The 20,478-nt window shown below is 54.5% G+C and overlaps 1 protein-coding gene across 6 annotated transcripts; it reads right to left on the reverse strand.

Annotated features, from left to right (window-relative positions):
• Nucleotides 1-513: 513 nt before the first annotated feature.
• On the reverse strand, nt 514-20,057 carry ZBTB45 (zinc finger and BTB domain containing 45). Of its 6 annotated transcripts, none has more exons than XM_070498920.1 (3): nt 19,945-20,057; nt 2,538-3,810; nt 514-770 (listed from the first exon to the last, which is right to left on the reverse strand). In XM_070498920.1, the coding sequence occupies exons 1-3, from the start codon at nt 19,954-19,956 to the stop codon at nt 514-516; spliced, it is 1,542 nt and encodes a 513-aa protein (XP_070355021.1). In that variant the 5' UTR covers nt 19,957-20,057. The 6 variants fall into 6 exon arrangements, with proteins under 6 accessions (XP_070355021.1, XP_044616119.1, XP_044616120.1 ...); XM_044760184.2 differs by lacking the exon at nt 19,945-20,057 and adding an exon at nt 5,829-5,983; XM_044760185.2 differs by lacking the exon at nt 19,945-20,057 and adding an exon at nt 5,829-5,944 and having other exon boundaries at nt 2,538-3,815.
• Between the last annotated feature and the right edge of the window lie 421 nt (nt 20,058-20,478).

Below are 20,478 nucleotides of genomic sequence, written 5' to 3' on the forward strand. Positions count from 1 at the left end.
CTGAGCCTCCTTAGGCTTCAGATGAGGGAAGGGTAGCTCGGAGTGGGGAGCCAGGGACCTGGCCCAGCATGACACTGGGGCAGAGGGAGTAGGGTGCGAGGCGAAGTCCGAGCCACGAATCCTGAGCCCCGGCTCCAACAGTGTGAACGCCCAGTTCAGGCTGGGGATGATCCATTTCTCAGAGCGGGTCGAGTCCCTGACCATCCCCAGCCACAGCCAGCCACCACCGGAAGGGTTCGAGTAGGCAGGAGGATAAGAGTAAGGCGGGCTGGGCCACTGGTCAGGTCTGGAGGAAAGGGTGGAAGCATGGGGAGGGCCTGCGCTCCGGGGAAAGTGTGGTCTGGTGGCGGGAACGTGGTGGAGGCACCACAGCGGGTGTGACTCCGCTGGGCAGGGACGATGCAGTGGGCGTGGCCTAGCCCCACCGGGTGTCCCAGACCCCTCAGTGGGGGAGGCAGACGGCGGGGGGCGTGGTCAGTCACACGGCGGGCGTGGCCAGGCCCCAGGCCCGGATCAGGGCGCCGGGTGCGCAGCCAGGTGGCGCTCGAGCAGCGCACGGTGCGAGAAGACCTTGCCGCAGGCGGGGCAGGGCGCGCGCTCGGGCCGGTGCGTGCGCATGTGCACGTTGAGCGAGCTCTTCTGCGTGAAGCGCTTGGCGCAGACAGCGCACTGGAAGGCGCGCACGCCCGTGTGCGTGACCATATGCTTGAGCAGGTAGTCGCGCAGCGAGAAAGATCGCCAGCACACTGCGCACTGGTGGGGCTTCTCCCCTGCGGGCGACAGGGCGGCCACGCACAAGTCAGCTGGGAAGGAGGCCTGGGGCGCCTTTGCCGGGCAGGGGCTCCCCTCCACTCCCAGGCCAACCAGCAACCACGAATCCTCTTGCCCGGCAGGGACACCCCCTCCACTCCTGGACTACCCCTCACTCCCGTACCTTTCTGCCTAACAGGGACCCCCACATATATCCCAGTATGGGACGCCCCTCTCTCAGACCCTTACTGTCATACAGGGATACCACTGCCTGTCAAGGTCCCCCAACTCCCACAAGTACTCTCCCAGTTGGGAACCCTTCCTGTCTGGGACATCGTTGCCCAACGGGACTAACCACTCAGGTCTCCCCCTACCTCCAGGGACTGCCCCTCCCCCCGCCCCAATCCACACGGGGCCTGGCACAGGGCAGGGCCTCCCCTTCCCCCATTCTTGGCATGCCCATAGAGCATTCTGAACTTATCCTTGGCCACCATTCTGGGGACAATCTGGCAAGGCCCAGCACCCTTACACTGGAAGAGACCTAGGCATACCTTCCCCCCTTCCTACTGGAAGCCTCTTGTTGCCCAGGACCCCTGCCTGCTGGCCACTATAATGTTCCCGGGGTAACAAAGCAGGCTGCAGCCCCCATCCTGGATCAGAGAAAGGGAGGTGGGCTGTGTTGGCCCCTAAAGTCATCAGGTATTAATAAAAAATCTCTGTCAGTGGCAGGGGGCTGCAGGGCAGTGCCTGGCAGAGGGTTCCCCAGACCAACCAGGCCTGGCACCTGTTTGGCTAAGGCCAAACAAAGCTTGCAAATCTTGACTGGTACCCCCCTGGCACCCCCTGCCCTCTCTCCTTGTCCGAAAGGCAGCCAGGTGGAGCTTTGAAACTGTAAATCACACCTCAGTCACTCTCCAGCTCACAACATTGATGATGCCTTCCTCACCATTCACAGTGAAATCCCACATTCCTGGCCCTGCAGAACTCCCCACTCCACTCCCACTGGCCTGCCAACCAAATCTTCACTTTGCCTAACCACATGCAGCTCCGTACCCGTGTCATCCACCTCAGCCCCCAGGGAGCACCCTGCACCCTCCCTGCGACGACACACCCAGGACCTGCCAGGCACCACCTTGGGCCCTCGCTCCACAACCCCCAGCACACCACCCGGGCACACTCTCCACTTCTCCCCCAGCCACTGAGGACTGGAGCCACCTCCCTGACACAGCCATAGCTGAGGTTCGAGGAGGCCTCCCTTTCCTTCCCCAGCAGCTGTGGGGTCCCCATACTGCAGCTCCATCTCCCTCCTCCAGCCCTGATCAGGCCGCCTCTCTGCCGGCTCCCCCACGCTTTCTCTAGGCCAGGGAACGCCCCCTCCCTTCCATTGGGTCCGTTGGCATTCGGGAAGACCCAGGAGGTTCCCTGAAGCACTGCTCCCCAACCTGGCCACATCTCCCCTGCCAAGACTCCATCCCTCCTGCGCATCCCACACTCCATCGTGATGACCAAAGGCTCCACCACCAGCTTTCCAAAGGTTCTGGGCTGATTCCTGCTCCCCAACGCAGCCTTCAGATTCCCCCTGCCGCAATAAAGCGAGGTAGGGGGGCGGCAGGAGTGTTTGCTACTCCATGTAAGGGGGCTTTCCCCACCCCTACACGCGTCATACTCGGGGGCTCAATTTCCAGACTGCCCTGGGGTCACGAAAGAGCAACCAACCGCGTCAGTGCCCGCTCCCCCTCACGTTTGAATCTCCAATGACCAAGGGGCTGAGACCCACCCCGGCTCACCCGAGTGGATGAACATGTGCTTGGTGTAGTTTTTCCGCGAGCTGAACGTCTTGCGGCAGTGGCTGCACTCATAGGCGGGCGGCTCCGCACCCGGGGCGCGCGCAGGGGTGGCCGACGGGGCGGCGGGCGGGGCCGGAGCCTCCCCGAGAGGCGCGCTGGGGGCCGGGTCCGGCTGGAGTGGCGGGTAGAAGGTGGGCGGGGGCGCAGGGGCCGGCCCGGAGGGCGCAGGCGAGGGTTGCACAGGCGGCCCGGGAGCGCCCAGATGAAAAGGGAAAAGCGCGACGGGCGGCCCCGGGGTCTTCACACCGGGCGTGCGGGGTCCCGACAGGACGCAGTCGGGCGGGGCCGAGGTCTCGGCTGGACAGCCTTCGGCGGTGGTGCCGTCTTCGTCTTGCCAAGCGGAGACGTAGCTGTCGGGGTACATGTCCTCGGCCGCCGAGGCCCCCCGAAGGAAATCTCTCCCGGCGCCGCCGTAGTCAGAGAGGCCGGCGGGCGCAGGCGGCTCCTCGCGCGCGCTGTCACGGGCTGTGCTGAGGAAGCCGGCGGCGCAGTCGGGGAAAGAAGGGGGCGCCTGGCCCTCGCCTGGGCCGCCGCCTTCGCCCTCCTCGCCTTCGGTCTCGTCATCGGTCTCCTCGTCGTCGTCGTCACAGCCGTCGTCTGGGACCGCGGGCAGGGTGGGGTCAGCGTCCGACCCCTCCGCCTTGGCCGGCACGGGGGGCGCGGGCAGCTGCAGGCGCGCGGGTTGGCGCTGCTTGCGGCTATGCGCGACACCCAGGTGGCCTGGGGGTCGCGCGGCCAGCAAGTGGCGCAAGCGGTGGCGCAGCTGCGCAGGTGCGAGCGGCGGGGGCACGGGCGTGGGCAGCGGCACGGGCGCAGGGGTGCCTGCGGCGGGGGCGCGGGCACGGGCAATGATCTGCGTACACTCGTCTATGACGGTCTGGATGCGCAGCACCGACGCGGCCGTGAGCACCTGCAGCGCTTCGCCCTGCGCCACAACCAGCGAGCCACTGTAGAGGAACTCTACGAGCTGGCGCACGGTCTGCGCGGGCACTACCGGCGGCACGCGGATCTCGGAGTGGCCAAGCAGCAGCTTGTCCTGGAAGAAGGGCGAGCCGGCGGCCAACACGCAGCGGTGAGCACGCAGCGAAGCCTCGCGGATGCGCACTGTCACGTCGCAGAAGTGGCCACCCAGCCGCTGCCCATTGAGGGTCTCAAGAAGCGAGCGAGAGAAGTTCTGCAAGTGGATGTGATGCACCGCCTCTGCTGCCGCCATCTGCACTGGACGAGGGGGTGTGGGTGGGGGGAGGTCAGCCCAGGACCCCCCTCTGCCCCAGCACTGATGTCCCTCAGCCCTTATCGCAGGACAGGGCTCAAGGGCACACCACACCACCAGGCTTTCAGAACCCCAGCCCTCCCTAACCGCCCCTCGAAGTCCTTGGTCCCAACACACAGGACACAGCAGGACTCCCCCTACTCCAGGACTTCTGTAGCTCCCTCCACCTCCGCAGCCCCCAGCGCACCCCTGGGAGACCGTTAGGGATACTACAGGTCTGCCCCCGTCCAGGGCTCAGCTTCCCCTATGGTAGCCTACCCACCCACCCTTCCCCTAACTCTAATATCCATAAGCCTTCCCCATGTCCTACTCCCAGGGAGGCAGGGACCCCTATCCAGAACTGGCTGCCAGCCTCATCCACATCCCACCCGGCTAGCTGTGACTCCCCGACTCGAGGCTTCTTTTGGTCACCCTTTGCCATATCCCTCAACTTTAGAGCATGCAAGGCCCTGTGCAGAACAGGTCTGCTGCCTCAGAACAGGGTTAAGTTGACTAATGAATACCGAGGTCTTTGCAGGGGTCGGTGGCACTACCTGTCTCCTGGGCTTAGCGATTCAGGGTATGCATAGTGACAAGGGGTTGAGAGTGCATTCAGCTTTAGCCTAGCAGGTACCCCACAGGAGGAAAACACATGGTTTCTGGCAGACCCCAGCACGCGGGAAGAGAGGTGCTTTTTGGATTCTCAGTGGGACCTATGGGACGCAGGGTGTGAGTGTAGCATGGAGGAGGTTTGTGTGGACTGTGCAGGGGTGTGTAATTGGGTAGGCACGAGTGGAGCAGCAGCCGCCTGGAGATCAGCATGGCTGAGCAATCCTGACACTTCTCACCAAACTGTGGCCTTGTAATCTGAGCACTGCCCACTCTCTGGGACAGGAAAGAGGAGGGGTGGGGAAGCTGAAAAGCACCAAGCTCACTGGGCTTGTTTCCCCTCTATCAAACAGGGATGGGAGACCTGGCTCATCCTCCACCCAGGCCCCACACACCTCCAGTCTACGGGAGGAGAGTTGGGACATAGGATGCACCCTGGGGCCCGCCCACTATCCAACAGCCTGGCTCAGCTAGGGTCACTCAGCCCCAGAGTGAGGCCTCTCTTAATCTTCAGGGTCTAGTGGGGGTCTCAGACTCACGCCCTCTGACTCTTTTTGCCCAAATCGCCTTTCCCTTGCTAGCGTCAGACCCATCCTTTTCTTGCATGCTCCACGTCTGACCGCTCAGACCACTTTGCACACCTCGCCCGCAGCGGTACCGCTGGCCTACACTGATGCAGGGCCCCCCTCCCGCGCAGTTCCCCACGCGACAGCCAGGGGGAGCCTCTTCAGACCTAAGAGACCTGAGAGATGGGGACCCTCTGCTCAGACCCCTCCTTGGCGAAAGTTAATTCTTGGCAATTCCTCAAACGAGCCAAGTCTGCTCGTGCCGTTACTCTGCCACAAGCACCCTCCCCGTCTTCATTCACCAGCATCCAAAGGTCTCCGATCCGTGCCCGGGCGATGGGGACAGAGACCTGCGCATCGACCTGCGCATCGACCTGCAGGGCTGGAGCCCTTCTCCGACCCACCGCGCCCTGCTCCCAGGCGGGCTCCGACTCCTGTCCACACCAGCAGGGCCTTCTTGGCGCCTCAGAACAGGCCCACCCTCCCAGGCATGGCGCCGCATTCTCGTGCCACGCCTTCACCTGCGCCATGCGCTTGGCTCGGAGCACCCTCTCCCGTACCCTGCGCCACTGCTCACGCCCTGCCCGAGCCCACAGCCCGCTCTCCGACCCGCTCCGGCTGCACGGCCCCGGCCCCGGCCGACCTATTTCCCGCCTCCGTGCCCTTGCCCGCGCCAGGCCCACATCCTGCAGCGCCCCCTCCCGTCCGCAGCATGCTTTCCGAGCCTAGCACGGGCGCCCCTCCCCTGGCACGCCCCGGCCTCCCCGCGGGCCCTGCTGCAGGGGGATGCCCGCCCGACCCCACCTCCGGCTCCTCCTCAGGGACCAGGCCGCGCCGCGGCAGTCTCCCGCTCACCACCTCTAAGGCCGCACTTCCGGGCCGCGACGCCCACGGAACCAAAGTGCGCAACCCCTGCGGCGCTAGGTAGCGCTAGGTCGGAGCACGTTTCCGGTGTTTCTATGGAGATAAGCCGCCGCTGCCCGCCCGCACTTCCGGTTCTGGTTAGAGTCGGAACCAAATGCACAGAGGCTGGGGCCACCTGGCGGCGAGGAAACTCCGGCTAGAGCACGCTTCCGGCGCGGCCATAGAGGGAGGCGGGGGCGGCGCCTGTGTGTCTGTCCGCGGGCAGCGGAGGCGCGGTGGGGAGTGCGCGGGCGTGTCTCGCCGGCTTAAAGGCAGCTGCGACTCTGTAGCGCGGGTGGGAGTGGGAGAAGGGCTCGCCCCCTGGCCCCTCGGACTCCAGCCCCGCATGGACGCAGGCGAGATACCCCACCGGCGTTTGCGGCCGGAGTGCGGGAGAGGATGCTACCCTCCCCGAGCCTCGGTCCCAGGTTAGATGGGCGGCAGCCCACCCCTCCCCGCCCCTGCCCACCTGCTCAGGGCGAGTGGTGACCACGTAAATAAACGGATACTGAGCTGGACGCCGTCTGCACGCCACACTCGGGGCCGGGGCTCAGAAAAGAAAGGGCGACGGGGGTACGTCTGCCAGGAGGGTGGTGAGCAGCCGGCCTCCAAAGACCAGAAGTCACTGTAGGGAACGGAATCTGTGGGAAGTGCTGTTGGGCAGAGGGAACAGCCTTGGTCTGCAAGGGCCTTGAGATGGGGCTGGCTGTCTAGGACGTCCATGAACCGAGCCTTCTAGATGGTGAGGCTGGAGTGGCTTGTTGGCCTGGCCTTATGCTCTACTCGGTGGCTGGAGAGAGGCACCAGGGCCTGGACCTCAAGGTCAGAACATCCCCTGGCATCTCACCTCACCTATGCCTTGTGCGGCAGGTGTGGAGTCCTACTTGGGGAGGAGGAGAGGTCTGACTTCTTAGCCTCCAGTATGGGGACAAGTGCAGAGTGCCTGCCTCCCACCTTGGCTAGCTGTGTTGTAGATGTGTTGAAGGGAGTGGGGGGAGGGGATTTGCCTGGTGGGGAGCCACCATCCCCATCTGATGGCCCATACCCTGAGGAACCTCATTAAAACCGAAGTCTAATGGCCTTATTGTCCTTGTTCAGAATCTAGGCCCCTGGCAATGGCCTACCTGGCTCACTGGGTCTGCTCTATCCAACTTCAATGACCCCTCTCCTCCCCAATTCCTGTCACTGCTCATTTCTCTCTGGCCTCAGGCTCTTTGCTTTGCCCACCTCGAGGCCAGCCAGTACAGTTCCATTTGTAGCACCCTCTCACACAGCTCAGCTGCCACCACTTCCCCCAGGGACCCTCCCTGACCTCAAGGCCCCCCATCTTCTATCACAGGGCCAGTGAGGGTGGGGGTTCATCTGTGTCCTTCACCTCGACAGACAGCTGCTGCTGCTACAACCCAAACAGGAATGGAGGTGCCAACAGCTGCTTCACCCTACCCTGGGCCTGATTCCATAGGATTCTGGGCATTGTAAATCATCTTGTTGGGGGGGGGCAGAATTCTAAAAATCCCCCCTCTGAAATTCCATGCCTTAATCCTCAGAACTTGTGAATAGTTACAGTACATTGCAGATAGAATTAAGGTTGCTAATGAGCTGACCTTAAAATAAGATGATCCTGGATTGTTTGGATAGGCCCAAGGTAGTCATAAGGGTCCTTAAAGGCAGAAAAGGAAAACAGACTTGAAGTAGGAGGAGGACTCCAGGGTCTTTGAAGGTGGAGGGGGCCATTTGACAATGGGTCGGGGGGCTAGAATCTGAGAAGAGCCCGGGACAACAGTCAGCAAGAAAACAGGGACCCCAGTCCTACAACTGCATGGAACTGGATTCTGCCAACGACCTGACTGAGCTGGGAAGCAGATTCTTCCCCAGAGCCTCCAGATAAGAGCCCAGCCCTGCCCACAACTTGATTGCAGCGTTTGTGAGACCTGGAGCAGAGGACACTGCCTGGGCTTCTCCCCTACAGAAGAGTGGGCTAATAAATGGGTGGTGTTTTAAGCCACTGAGTTGGTGGTAATTTAAGTAGCAGTAGAAAATGAATACAGCTGCCAGAGACTGGGGGCCTCCACACAGTAAGTGTGTGATAAATGCCACTGTTTTCCCATCTGATGAATACCCTCCCACTGCTTCTCTCTTGCTGAATGCCTCATTTCTGCCTTACTAGCATTTATCAAGCACTTTGGTGGTCTCATTCCCCCATCCTACAAGCAGAGGGATTGAAGGGGTGAGAGAAGAAACCAACTGTCCAGACATGGCTGGAACAGCATCAGGGTAGGTAGAAAGGCATGTGTGAAGGCTCTGAGGAGGGAGGGTGAGGCAGATGAGAGAATTATGAGGCGACTGCTGTGAGGATTGCAGGGGTGGCAGCACATCTGTGTGTTTAAAGGACCACAGGGAGGATAGTGGACCTAGTGGGGTAGCAAAAGCAGGAGGCCCAGAAAGCAGCAATGGCTGCTCAGACCTTGGCAGGAAAGGCCAGAAGGAGACAGATTCAGGGTAGGAAGGAGAGGACATGAGTGGCCTCAGAGAAGGTCTCAGTGGATGAGGATGAGATGGAGGACCTGGCCCAGAAGGGATGTGGGAGGCAGGAGGGAAAAAATCCAAATCCTGACCCTTCTTAGGCTGCAAGAGAGGGAGGAGCTGCAGCCTCCAGCATCACGAGAGTTGAGAAAACATCTATTTAGCTTTTCTCTCCAAAGACTGTCACAGTGGTTGAGGGCATTTCAAGAAATAAATAGTGTAGCTGAGGACACAAGTTTAATAAACCAGAGAGGGCCAGCCTAGTGGCGTAGTGGTAAAGTTCGCACAGTCCACTTCAGCGGCCCAGGATTCGCAGGTTCAGATCCCAGGAGCAGACCTAGCGCCGCTCATCAAGCCATGCTGTGGCAGCATCCCACATAAAATAAAGGAAGATTGGCACAGATGTTAACAGTGACAATCTTCCTCAAGCAAAAAGAGGAAGATTGGCAACAGATGTTAGCTCAGGGCCAAACTTCCTCAAAAAATAATAATAATAATAATAAGCCAGGGAGTGTCTGATGTGGCCTGCAAATATTGAAAATTCCAGGCTAGGTCCAAGAGTCTTGGAGGCTGCGGAGGATGAGAAAGGGCAGGCGACACTGGCTGCCCATGGAGGAAAGAACCTGTAAGGTCACACTGATCACAGACACATGAAAGGAGCAGAAATTGAGCTCCTGAGTGAATGGGCCTTCTCAGCTGGCCCAGGTGGGACCCCACCCCCCTCCCACCACAGGTCAGAAGTCAGAAGGTTCAGCTGCTCCCAGCTCAATGAGAGTCCCCAAACTCCCTCCACCCTCCATTACTACTCTGGCATCTCATGCAGGGTCCCTCTCTGTGGCAGCTACTCTCCATGGGTAAAGCCCAGTGCTCAGGTCCCAGTGTCTACAAGCGTGGCCCCATCCGATTATGTCTGGGCTGTGCTAGATGTGGGATGCACGTCCACAAACCCAGGCACACACCTCAGTCTGCCAGGAACCCCAGGGGTCAAATACTAAGCATGTCCCCGGAAAAATGCTTCCCCGTATAAGGTAGGTTGGTGACTGAGGGAGGCCCCTGGCAAGGCAGGTACCAGCAGTGGAGAGTTTATAGCCCTCCTGACAGGACTGAGAGGAAATGGGGAGACCTGTGGGATGGGGAAGGGGCAGTGGCCAGATCTCATTTATGTACCAGAAAGGCCTCAGAGGCCGAAGCCTGGGGAGGGGGCTGGAGGGGAGCCCTGACCCAGGCTCTGGTGGAGCCTACAAAGCAGGTAGGAGCAATGGGTGGGACCAAGCAAGGTGCCTTCAGGACTTACCAAAAAAGAAACATCCGGACAGGGATCAGGGACTGTCTACAAGGGGGTGGGGGTGGAGTATGGAATATTTACAACAGAGAAGAGAAGAGATTTAATTTGCTTTCATATGTAAAAGACAAAACATCCTTCTAGCCTCATGGACAAGGTCTAAGGAAATCACTAGGGAAGGGGGAGACCTAAACTGAAATAATAATCGTAAGAACGCAACCACCACTGTCATTTCTCTGGGTCCCCGCAATCAAGTGTACTGGGCTCTTGGAATAATTTTGAAAAATTAAAAAACCCAAGAAACACGGAGAACAATTTTGCACCCACTGGAGCACTCACGTCCCCAAATTAGCAAATGTTTTGTCCTTTTTTTGGTCCTGTTTTTAGTACACTGAAAACAAAATTTAAGTTAAAAACTTTTTTTTAAGTAAAGCTTGTAGGCAAAGGGGAAAGCCCTCAAGATGGCACACCTGGACAGTTCTGTTCCTTAAGGCCTCTTCTTCCATCCCCGGTTTAACCCATCCACTGAAGCCAGATTAAAATGTTGGGGTTTTAAAAAAAATTTTTTTTGATTGGCACCTGAGCTAACATCTGTTGCCAGTCTTTTTTTTTCTTCTTCTCCGCAAAGTCCCCCAGTACATAGTTGTATATTCTAGTTGTAGGTCCCTCCAGTTCTGCTATGTAAGACACCACATCAGTGTGGCTTGATAAGTGGTGCTAGGTCTACTCCCAGGATCCAAACCAGTGAAACCCTGGGCTGTCAAAGCGGAGCGTGGGAACATAACCACTGGGCCACGGGGCTGGCCCCTAAAATGTTTGTTTTAATTAATGTTTCTCAGTCACTTCCTCTCACATCCACTGCTCCTCCATGACATTCTTGCCACCCTGGTCATAGGAGTTGGTGTGGGCTTGACACCAGCAAGTTTATAAGGTTGTAAGGTTGCCTCACCAGCTGGGCAACGGACCCAGTGCAGCCTTTCCCCACTCTGGACACCAACTCTCATATAATTCTCCCATTTCAAGATACGTACAATCCAACCATTTTTAGTAAATTTACCATGTTGTGTAACCCTCAGCACCCTCCTCTTATAGAACACTTCCATCATCCCCAGTGAGATCCCTCCGCTCGTTCACTGTGAGTCCCCATTCCCAGCGCTGTCCCAGGCAACTGCTAATCTAATGTTGCTGCAGACTGGCCTGTGCTGGACATTTCATATCAATGGAATCACACAATATGAGGGAGGTCTTGGCCACTTTGCCTCAGGCTCCCTTGCCACTCAGATCTTGTGAATTTTGTCTGGTTAGATCATTCATTGTTTTCCATTCAGGAGCCTTATCCTTGTTTTCTGGTCTGAAAAGCACTTCCCTGCGGAGGTAAGCAACTGAGGCAGAAACACCCCAGCCCTCCTCTTCTCAGCTGTCCTCCTGGGGAGCCCATGGTGGCTGAGGCCACACCGTACCCAGTCCCCTCCCTCATGACAAGGGCTCTTCTCCACCCTGCCCTCTTTGTGTTAAGACACTGATTTCTTCTTCTTCTTCTTCTTCTTTTTTAAGGATGTTCATTGCAGTATTGTTTATAACAGCACAACTATTGAAGTAATGGGGAAATTGATGAATAAAATAAGATACATTCACTGTACAACTGTTAAAAAAAATGAACTAGATCTGTGTGAACATGGACATGTTTGAAAAACCATGTTGAGTGGAAAAATCAGTATATAGAAGAATATGTATGACATCATTTATATAAATTGAAAGCAATAACCCACTCACAAAACAGTATTATATATTGGTTGTAGATACATAAATACATAAAAAGAAAATAAAGAATTAATTGAATGGATGCCTATGAAACTCATGATAGTGGTAGTGGGAACAAGAATGGGGCATGAGGTCAAATGTCACTTAAGGTTTATCTGTAATATTTCATTTTGTTACAAAAACAAAATGACAAATATAACAAAAATATTCTATGTTAATTCCAGGTGGTTAGAAATGAGTGCTGTTTATACTATTCTTTCCACCTTTCTGTCCATGTGGAAATAGCTCAGCTATTCTACAGCAATTAGAGCAAAAGGAAAGTCATTTTGCATATGTATGGTCATATGAGATTATTTTGCCTTGAGGAGATAAAAATCAGATCTTTTTTTTGGACTCAAGAAGAAGATTAAAATATTTCTCTGCCTTTTTGTGGGTAAAACAGCCATACAAGGCCTCTGTGGCTTTGGGTCTTTGCAATCTCCTCCATTAACACTCTTCAACAACCTCAGGGCCAGGGTCAGTATTGCTTTCATTATTTCACGTGCTGATTTCTTCTTTTTTAACCTCAGGATGCATCTTTTAAAGATTTTATTTTTCCTTTTTCTTCCCAAAGCCCCCCGATACATAGTTGTGTATTTTTAGTTGTGGGTCCTTCTAGTTGTGGCATGTGGGACACCGCCTCAGATGTCCACGCCCAGGATCCGAACCGGTGAAACCCTGAGCCACCAAAGCAGAGCCCAAGAACTTATCCACTGGGCCATGGGGCCGGCCTAGAATGCATCTTTTAAAAACAAGGTTGATTTCTTAGTTCCCTGCTCTTCAGAAGTTTCCTCTCTCCTTAGTGTGTTTGGTCCACAGCCCCAGGTCACCAGCTGTTCGCAAACAGGCCCTGACAGCTGGTTTGTCTCTGCCTGGGACCCATTCAGGACTGCTCAAATCCTTTGCTCCTTGTTGATCAAGAAGTCCCACTCCCTCCTTTTAAGGTAAGGTGAAATTCACATAACACAAAATTAAACATTTTAAAGTGAACAATTCTGTGGATTTTAGTATAGACACAATGTTGTGTAACCATCACCTCCCTCTAGTTCCAAAACATTTTCCTCACTCCAAAATAAAAACCTGTACCCACTGGCAGTACCTCCTCATTCCTCCCCCCCGCCCCCCCAGCCTCTGGCAACCACTACTCTACTTTCTGTCTCTATGAATTTGCATATTCTGGATATTTTATATAAATAGAATCATACAATATTTGTCTTTTGTGTCTGATTTCTTTCACTTAGCATATTGTTTTCAAGGCTCATCCAAGTTGCAGCACTTATTAGTGATTCATTCTTTTTTTATGGCTGAATAAGACTCCATTGTATGGAAATACAACATTTATTTATTCATTCATCAGCTGATGGACATTTGGGTTGTTTCCACCCTTGGCTATTGTAAATAGTGCTGGTATGAACATTTCTGTACAAGGATTTGTTTAAACGTTTTCTTTTTCTTTTTTTCTTTTCTTTTCTTCTCTTTTTTTTGAAGTAGATTAGCCCTGAGCTAACATCTGCTGCCAATCCTCCTCTTTTTGCTGAGAAAGACTGGCCCTGAGCTCACATCCATGCCCGTCTTCCTCTGTTTTATATGTGGGATGGCTACCACAGCGTGGCTTGTCAAGCGGTGCCATGTCCACACCCAGGATCTGAACCAGCGAACCCCAGGCCTCCAAAATGGGACGTGTGAACTTAACCTCTGCGCCCCTGGGCCAGCCCCCATGCTAACATTTGTTATTGTCCTTTTTTTAAAAAAAAATAGCCATCCTAAGTGGGGTATGGATAGGTATTTCATAGTGGTTTGATTTGCATTTTCTTAATGACTTCATAGGCTTATTGTCCAGACCATTTGCATATCTTCTTTGGACCTTCCCTCCTTTTTTAACAGTTGTGTTGAAGTATATATTTATATGCCATAAAATACACCCATTGGGGCCGGCCCTGTGGCTGAATGGTTAAGTTCAAGGGCTCTGCTTCAGGCGGCCCAGGGTTTCGCAGGTTCACATCCTGGGTGCGGAGATGGCCCCGCTTATCAAGCCATGCTGAGGCGGCATCCCATATGCCACAACTAGAAGGACCCACAACTAAAAATACACAACTATGTACTGGGGGTTTTGGGAAGAAAAAGGAGAAATAAAATCTTTAAAAAAAATACACCCATGGCAGGTACCCTTCAAAGATTTTTCCCCTCCCCTTAAAATTTCCTCTGTGCAGTATGCATCCATTTCTGCTCCAGCCCCAGCAGCCACTGATCTGGTGTCTGGCTAGAAATTTACAGTCCCCTCTAAGAGCACTGGTAGAGGATGGTGGACCTGGTTTCTGGCAGGACATCAGCCCTTCTGGATGGGCACACTGGCTGCTAGTCTCCCTCCCTCCAACATCCCCTGTAGTTCCCGTGGATGGGAAGTTAGATGTAAAGACTTGTTGGGGGCTGGCCTGGTGGCACAGCAGTTAAATTCGCACATTCTACTTCAGCAGCCCAGGGTTTGCCAGTTTGGATGCCGGGTACAGACCTATGCACCACTTGGCAAGCCATGCCATGGCAGGTGTCCCACATATAAAGTAGAGGAAGATGGGCACAGATGTTAGCTCAGGGCCAGTCTTCCCCAGAAAAAAGAGGAGACTTGGTGGCAGATGTTAGCTCAGGACTAATCTTTCTCAAAAAATAAATTAATTAATTAAATAAAGACTTGTTGGGTTTCAGGCCAAACGTTCTTGGCTAGAACCCCTCACAAGGGGTGTTGAGTGGGTCCTACTGCATTCCTTGGGGGATCTCCACGTCGTTGACCCTAATGGTGGCAGTGGCAACCTGACTGTCCACTACCCACTCACGTGTCCCTCCTCAGACAGCCACATTGACAACACTCCCTCCATTCACCTCATAATGTACACGACAGATAATCCTGGCCAGCTTAGGAATCTCATTACTGGTTAGGAAATGTTTTCCGAATTCTAACTTTTAATTATCTAAGCAAGAACTGGTGCCATATGTTCCTCTGAAATACAGTTCCCCTTGGGAGGGCAGGATCAGTGCTGAATCCTCAGAGTGAGGGGCTGGCTTAAAAGCAGCATCATATGGTGACAGATGGCCACCTTTTTCTGGCTCTCTCTTTTGAGAACCCTTAAGGACTCATGCATAGAGTGGATTCATTGTGTGTCAGTCAATGACAGTCATTGTTTTTTTTTTTAAGATTTTATTTTTTCCTTTTTTCTCCCCAAAGCCCCCGGGTACATAGTTGTATATTCTTAGTTGTGGGTCCTTCTAGTTGTGGCATGTGGGATGCTGCCTCAGCGTGGCTCGATGAGCGGTGCCATGTCTGTGCCCAGGATTCAAACCGATGAAACACTGGGCCGCCTGCAGTGGAGTGTGCGAACTTAACTACTCGGCCACGGGGACGGGGCCAGCCCCAGTCATTGTTTTTTCTGATGCTTGAGTTATATATATCATCAGGCTTGGCTTCTGTGTCCTTCTAACACATTTCTCTCATTCTTTGGGTACTACTTACTTTGGGGCATAACAAGGTATTCCAGGCTCACCTGGGAGTTTCCCTGTATAGTCCTGGAATCAGTAATGTCTCCCAGGAGCCCTGGTTTCTCTGCAAGGAAAGGGATGAAACTCTGGACTCTGGATGTCTCCTGTCCTTTCCCTGCCTGCCCTCCCTGGGGGCCACAGATTCCCTCGGGAAGGCAGCAGATGGAAGGGGCACCTGCCAAGCCCAGGACTGGGTTGGACACATACAGGCTGTGGCACTCTGGACAACTCCTTCTACTCTCTGGGGATTGGTTTTCCCATCTGTGAAAAGTGGACTGCAGTAGGCGGAAAAAGGGCCCCCAAAGATATATACACCCTAATCCCCGGAACCTGGAAGTATTACCTTCTTAGGAAAAAGAATCTTGGCAATTGTGATTAAAGCTCTTGAAATGGAGAAATTATCCTGACTTATTTGGGTGGACTCAAAATGTAAATTCACATGGATCCTTATAAGAGAGAGGCAGAGGGAAATTTGTCAAAACTGTCTTAGTCTGCTCGGGCTGCCGTAACAAAATACTATGGAGTGGATAGCTTAAACAACTGAAATTTACTTCTCACAGTTCTGGAGGCTGGGAAGTCCAAGATCAAGGTGCTGGCAAGGTAGATTTTATCCTGAGACCTCTGATCTTGTCTTGTAGGAAGCTGCAATATTGCTGTGTGCTCACATGATGTCTTGTGACCACAGTAAGCTCTCTGGTATCTTAACAAGACACTAATCCCATCATGAGAGCTCCACCCTCATGACCTCACCTAATCCTAATTATCTCCCAAAAGTCCCATTTCCAAATACTATCACATTGGCAGAGCTTCAACATATGTATTTGGGGGGGTGGGATGATACAATTCAGCCATAGCAATAACACACAGAGGGAAAGGCAATATGAAGTTGGAACACAGATTTGAAGACATTGGCCTTGAAGATTGACGTGATGCAGCCACAAGGCCAGAAACCCCTGAAACCACCAAAAGCTAGAAGAGGCAAGGAAAGATTCTGTCCTAGAGCCTTCAGAGGGAGTGTGGCCCTGCCAACACTTTGATTTCAGAACTCTGCCCTCCAGAACTGTGAATTAAATTTTTGTTTTAAGCCACCAAGTTTGTGGTAATATGTTACAGTAGCCATAGGAAACTAATGGAAGAGCTACAGTGATTTTGAAGGGTATTTAGAGGATCTAGTGCCTTTTCTGCCTGGCTTGCCAGGATGCTTATCTTCTGCTTTCCATCTCCCAGCCATCCAGTCCCTGCCTGAGACCCTTGAAATGGGAATCAGATCATGCCATCTTCTGCTAAAACCTTCCGCTAGCTCATTACAATGAAAGAAAAACCCAGCCAAAAGCCATGTATGGTGCAGCAGCTGTGTTCATAACAGCACAGGCAGGAGGAAGTCCCAAGCGCAGTCAAGAAGAGAATGTGTAAACAAATGCAGGGTATTTGTCTGATGGTGCCCTACACAAGGACATGGGAGGAACCAAGGCCACACAGCCACACGGATGTGCACTCAGAGAAAGAAGCCAGACACTGATGTGCAAACCCTGCGTGGTTTCATGAGTAGACGAGGAAAGCTTGTCTGCAGTGGGAGAAGTCAGGATGGCGGGGACTACAAGGGGCATGAAGAGGTTCTGGGAGCCAGAGATGTTCTGTTTTTTGCTATCAGAGCTGGTTACCCAGGTTGCTCATTGTACGTATGATGTGTGTGCTTTTCTCTACATATTATAAGCATTATATTATATAATTATATATCATATCAAAAGGTTGAAAAGTCCATAGAAACAGAAAGCAGATTAGTGGTTGCCAGAGGCTGGTGGGAGAGGGAATGGGGAGTGAGTGCTGATGGCTACAGGGTTTCCTTTTGGGGTGATGAAAATGGTCTGAATCCAGACAGAGGTGGTGGTTGCACAACATTGTGAATGTATGAAATGCCACTGAAGGTACACTTTAAAATAGCTAAAATGATGAATTTGATGTTATATGAATTTTAACTAAATTTTTAAAAAGTTTAAAAAGTAATAGAACTCAAACCTCATCTTGTAGCCTATAAAACTGCCAGGGTCAAGATAGTCATCATCTCCATGAATTTTACACATTTACTGAGTGCCTACTGTGAAGTGGGCCCTGGGCTAGGCATGGACGATGCAGCAGTGAGCACAAACTGTTTGGAAGTCATGTCCTTGTGATTCACTCTAGTTGAAATGTGAAGGAAGAGAAGGAGCCAGCCAGAAAGAGGTGGGGAAGAACATTCTGGGGAGAGGGAACAGCAAGTGCAATGGGAACAATGGGTTGGCCTGTGTAGCTGTGTAGCTGGAGCAGAGCAGTGAGATCAAAATCAGCAGGAGCAGACCCCATGACTCTCATCAAAATCTGATTTTTATGTGTGTGGTAAATTACACATAAAATTTTTAATTATTTTGAAGTATACAATTCAGTGATATGAAATACTTTCATGATGTTGTGCAACTATCACAACTGTCTACTTTCTGAATGAAATTTGTGAACATGGAGCAAGAGATTGGAATGACGCAGCCACAAGACCTCTCCAGGACGTGGCTCTGGGGGTGACACCCGAAGTTGGATGGAGAGCCAGGTGCAGGTGTAGAGTCTGGGGAAGGAAGAGAGAGAGACGGTGGCTGTCTGCAGGCAGGTGCCCCAAAGGGGCAGTGGGCAGGCCTTGGCTGGCCTGGGTGCAGTCTGAGTGACTCCGACGCTTTGTTTTACCTGGAGCCCCGACTGCAAAGCCAGCATAGAGGCAGTTTCCAGTGGTCCAGAACTTGGAAGGGTGAGATGCTGTAAAGGGCAGGCAAGGAGCACAGGGGATGAGAGTATAAGGTGACACTGACTTTCAGTCTGGCCTACCTCGGGAGCAGAGCCAAGAGGTACTCATGTCCTGCTGTATACCTCTGGACCTGTGAATAGGCTGGCTCCTAAGAAAGGACCTCTGAGAGGCTGGCCCCGTGGCTGAGTGGTTAAGTTTGTGTGCTCCGCTTCAGAGGCCCAGGGTCTCACCAGTTTAGATCCTGGGTGCGGACATGGCACCACTCATCAAACCATGCTGAGGCGGCATCCCACATGCCACAACTAGAAGGACCCACAACTAAAAATACACAACTATGTGCCAGGGGGTTTTGGGAGAAAAAGGAAAAAAAAAAAAGGACCTCTGAGCAAGGGTTCTGCCCTGGCCTTGCCCTCCTGTATGTCCACTGTGGCCCAGCCAGTCCTAGGATGCCCCCTTATGCTTCCCTGAGTCTGCTTGAGCCTGGTTTCCAGTTGATCCACCTCCCCCATTGCTGTCCTGGCACTTCCAGAAGCCTTGGTTTCCCCAATTGGACAATGAGGCTGGCAGTGGCCCAAAACCTGGTGGTGAGGGGACACTCCAAGGCCCGCTACTGGCACCTGGTAAGGGGACACTCCACACCCTGTTTGTGTGGCTGCCAGGTTCTAGGAAGGAAGGTCCTGGGCCCAGAAGGAGAAAGGAAGGACTGTTTAGAGACAAGAGCATGGGCCTTAGCGGGCTGTTGAAACCAGTTGCCAGAGTCTAGTGAAGGGCCTATAACCAGGGGCAATCAGAGGACGCAACCTATCCGCAGGCTAGCTGTCCAGCAACCTCTAGGCACCTCCCACTACTCCTCACTTCCCTGCTCCCCATGTGCCTGGTCTGCCTCAGGGCCTTTGCACTTATTGATTCTGCATGAACTGTCTTTCCTGCAGGTATTTGGGAGCCCCAAGGGGAGTCCTCTCCCACACTCTGTACCATCACCTAGTTATTTTGACTGTCCGGCCCCTCACAACCCCGTGTCTACCTCAGGGGCCAGGTAAATATGGTCACTCCTCCCCACCTCCCTCGGGGACTTTGGGGCCCTGTGTGTGTGGAGGGGGTCGTGAAAAGTGCGCAGGATATACTACTAAAGGAGGCCACACCTCACCCCGCTTACTGCCAGGCAACACTTTCCTTCCCGATTACCAGAGGAAGGAAGCAAGTGTCGGCGGCTAGGCCCGGGGGAAACGACTGAAGGGGCGGGCCCGGCGGCGAGGGGGCGTGGCCCGGTGGAAGCACCGCCGCCGAGGGGTGGGGAGGGGAGCCGCGGGGCGGGGCCGGGCCTCGGGGGCCGCGCCGGGGCTGGAACAAAGGCAGGCGCAGAAACAAAGCCCCGCGGACCCCCGCTGGCCACGAGGGCCACACCCGGCCTGTAGGGCTAGACTCTTCTCGGCCGCCGCACGTGGGCGCCTAGGGGGCTGGGGCAGGGGGAGGCGGCGCCCCGCTTGTCCCGCAGCCCCTATGTGTGCGAGGCCTGGAGAGGTAGAGGCAGGTCTTAGAGCTAGACGCGCCGGCACTCCAGGCTCTCTGCGTCCTCTCAAAAGGTGTTGCCCCGAGCCTCATCCTGGCCTGGCTACCTCAGGACCGAGGAGCCCGGCACAGGGGGCCAAGGCCCAACGCAGGGACCAGCCCCGAGGCACTGGTCCCTCGAGTTTTCTCCTAGTAACCTCAGACAGGATCTCTTCCCACAGACCCTGCTCCCACCTCAGACACGATCCCCTCCCATAGACCCTGCTCCCACCTGAGACACCATCTCCTCCCACAGACCCTGCTCCCACCTCAGACACGATCCCTGCCGAGACTCTGCTTCCCCTCAGACAGGATTCCCACAAAAACGCCATGTTTCTTTCAAACAGGATCCCCCCCACCCCCCACAGGCCTGCTCTCCCCCATCTGACAGAATTCTCCCCAAACACTCTGCTTCCTCCCTCAGACAGGGCTCACCTGCCCCCCCATCCTGCTCCCCACTGAGGCAGGATTCCCCTCTTTACAGATCCTGCTTCCTCCGACAGGATTCACTCCCCCGCACCCTGCTTTCCTCCTTAGAATTCCCCCACTGTTAGGTTCAGTTCGCCCACCTGGAAAAGCATGTCAGCGCAGCGGCTGGCTGAAATATGGGAAGGGAAGGCTTGGGGGGCCAGGTGACTCGCTGTTCTGTAGTACTTGGGATCTATTGGACTTAGGCAAGTTTCAGTGTTTCTCATGTTAAACAATAAAAAGGTTAAAACCCAAAAGTCAGCCTCCCGGCTCAGAAGGGCACTTCCTCCTCCAATAGGGACCCTCCGTCCCTCTCCCTAGGCTCCGCCCTCTCTCCTGGACTCTTGTTGACGCAGCGACAGAGGACTTCTCTTGGCCGGCCTAAGGGGCAGGTATTGAGCTGGAGGAGCGGACCGCTAATACGCATGCGCCGTATCGCGGCCTGGAAAAAGGGTTGGAGGGGGAGCACGCTCCAGTAGCGGTGCGCGCGCCCCGCCCGCGACCTAGGTTGCGGCAGTGGCGTCACAGATGCCGCGCTCCTGCCGCACGCTGTGGTGGTGTAGGCGGACCCGGCTCAGGCGCTTGCGTATTCGCGGCTTCGCCAGCGGCTGCCGACCCGGGCCCCGCCCCCGGGT

This window comes from Equus asinus, chromosome 26, assembly GCF_041296235.1.
Source record: "Equus asinus isolate D_3611 breed Donkey chromosome 26, EquAss-T2T_v2, whole genome shotgun sequence".
In the NCBI taxonomy this organism is placed as follows: domain Eukaryota; kingdom Metazoa; phylum Chordata; class Mammalia; order Perissodactyla; family Equidae; genus Equus; species Equus asinus.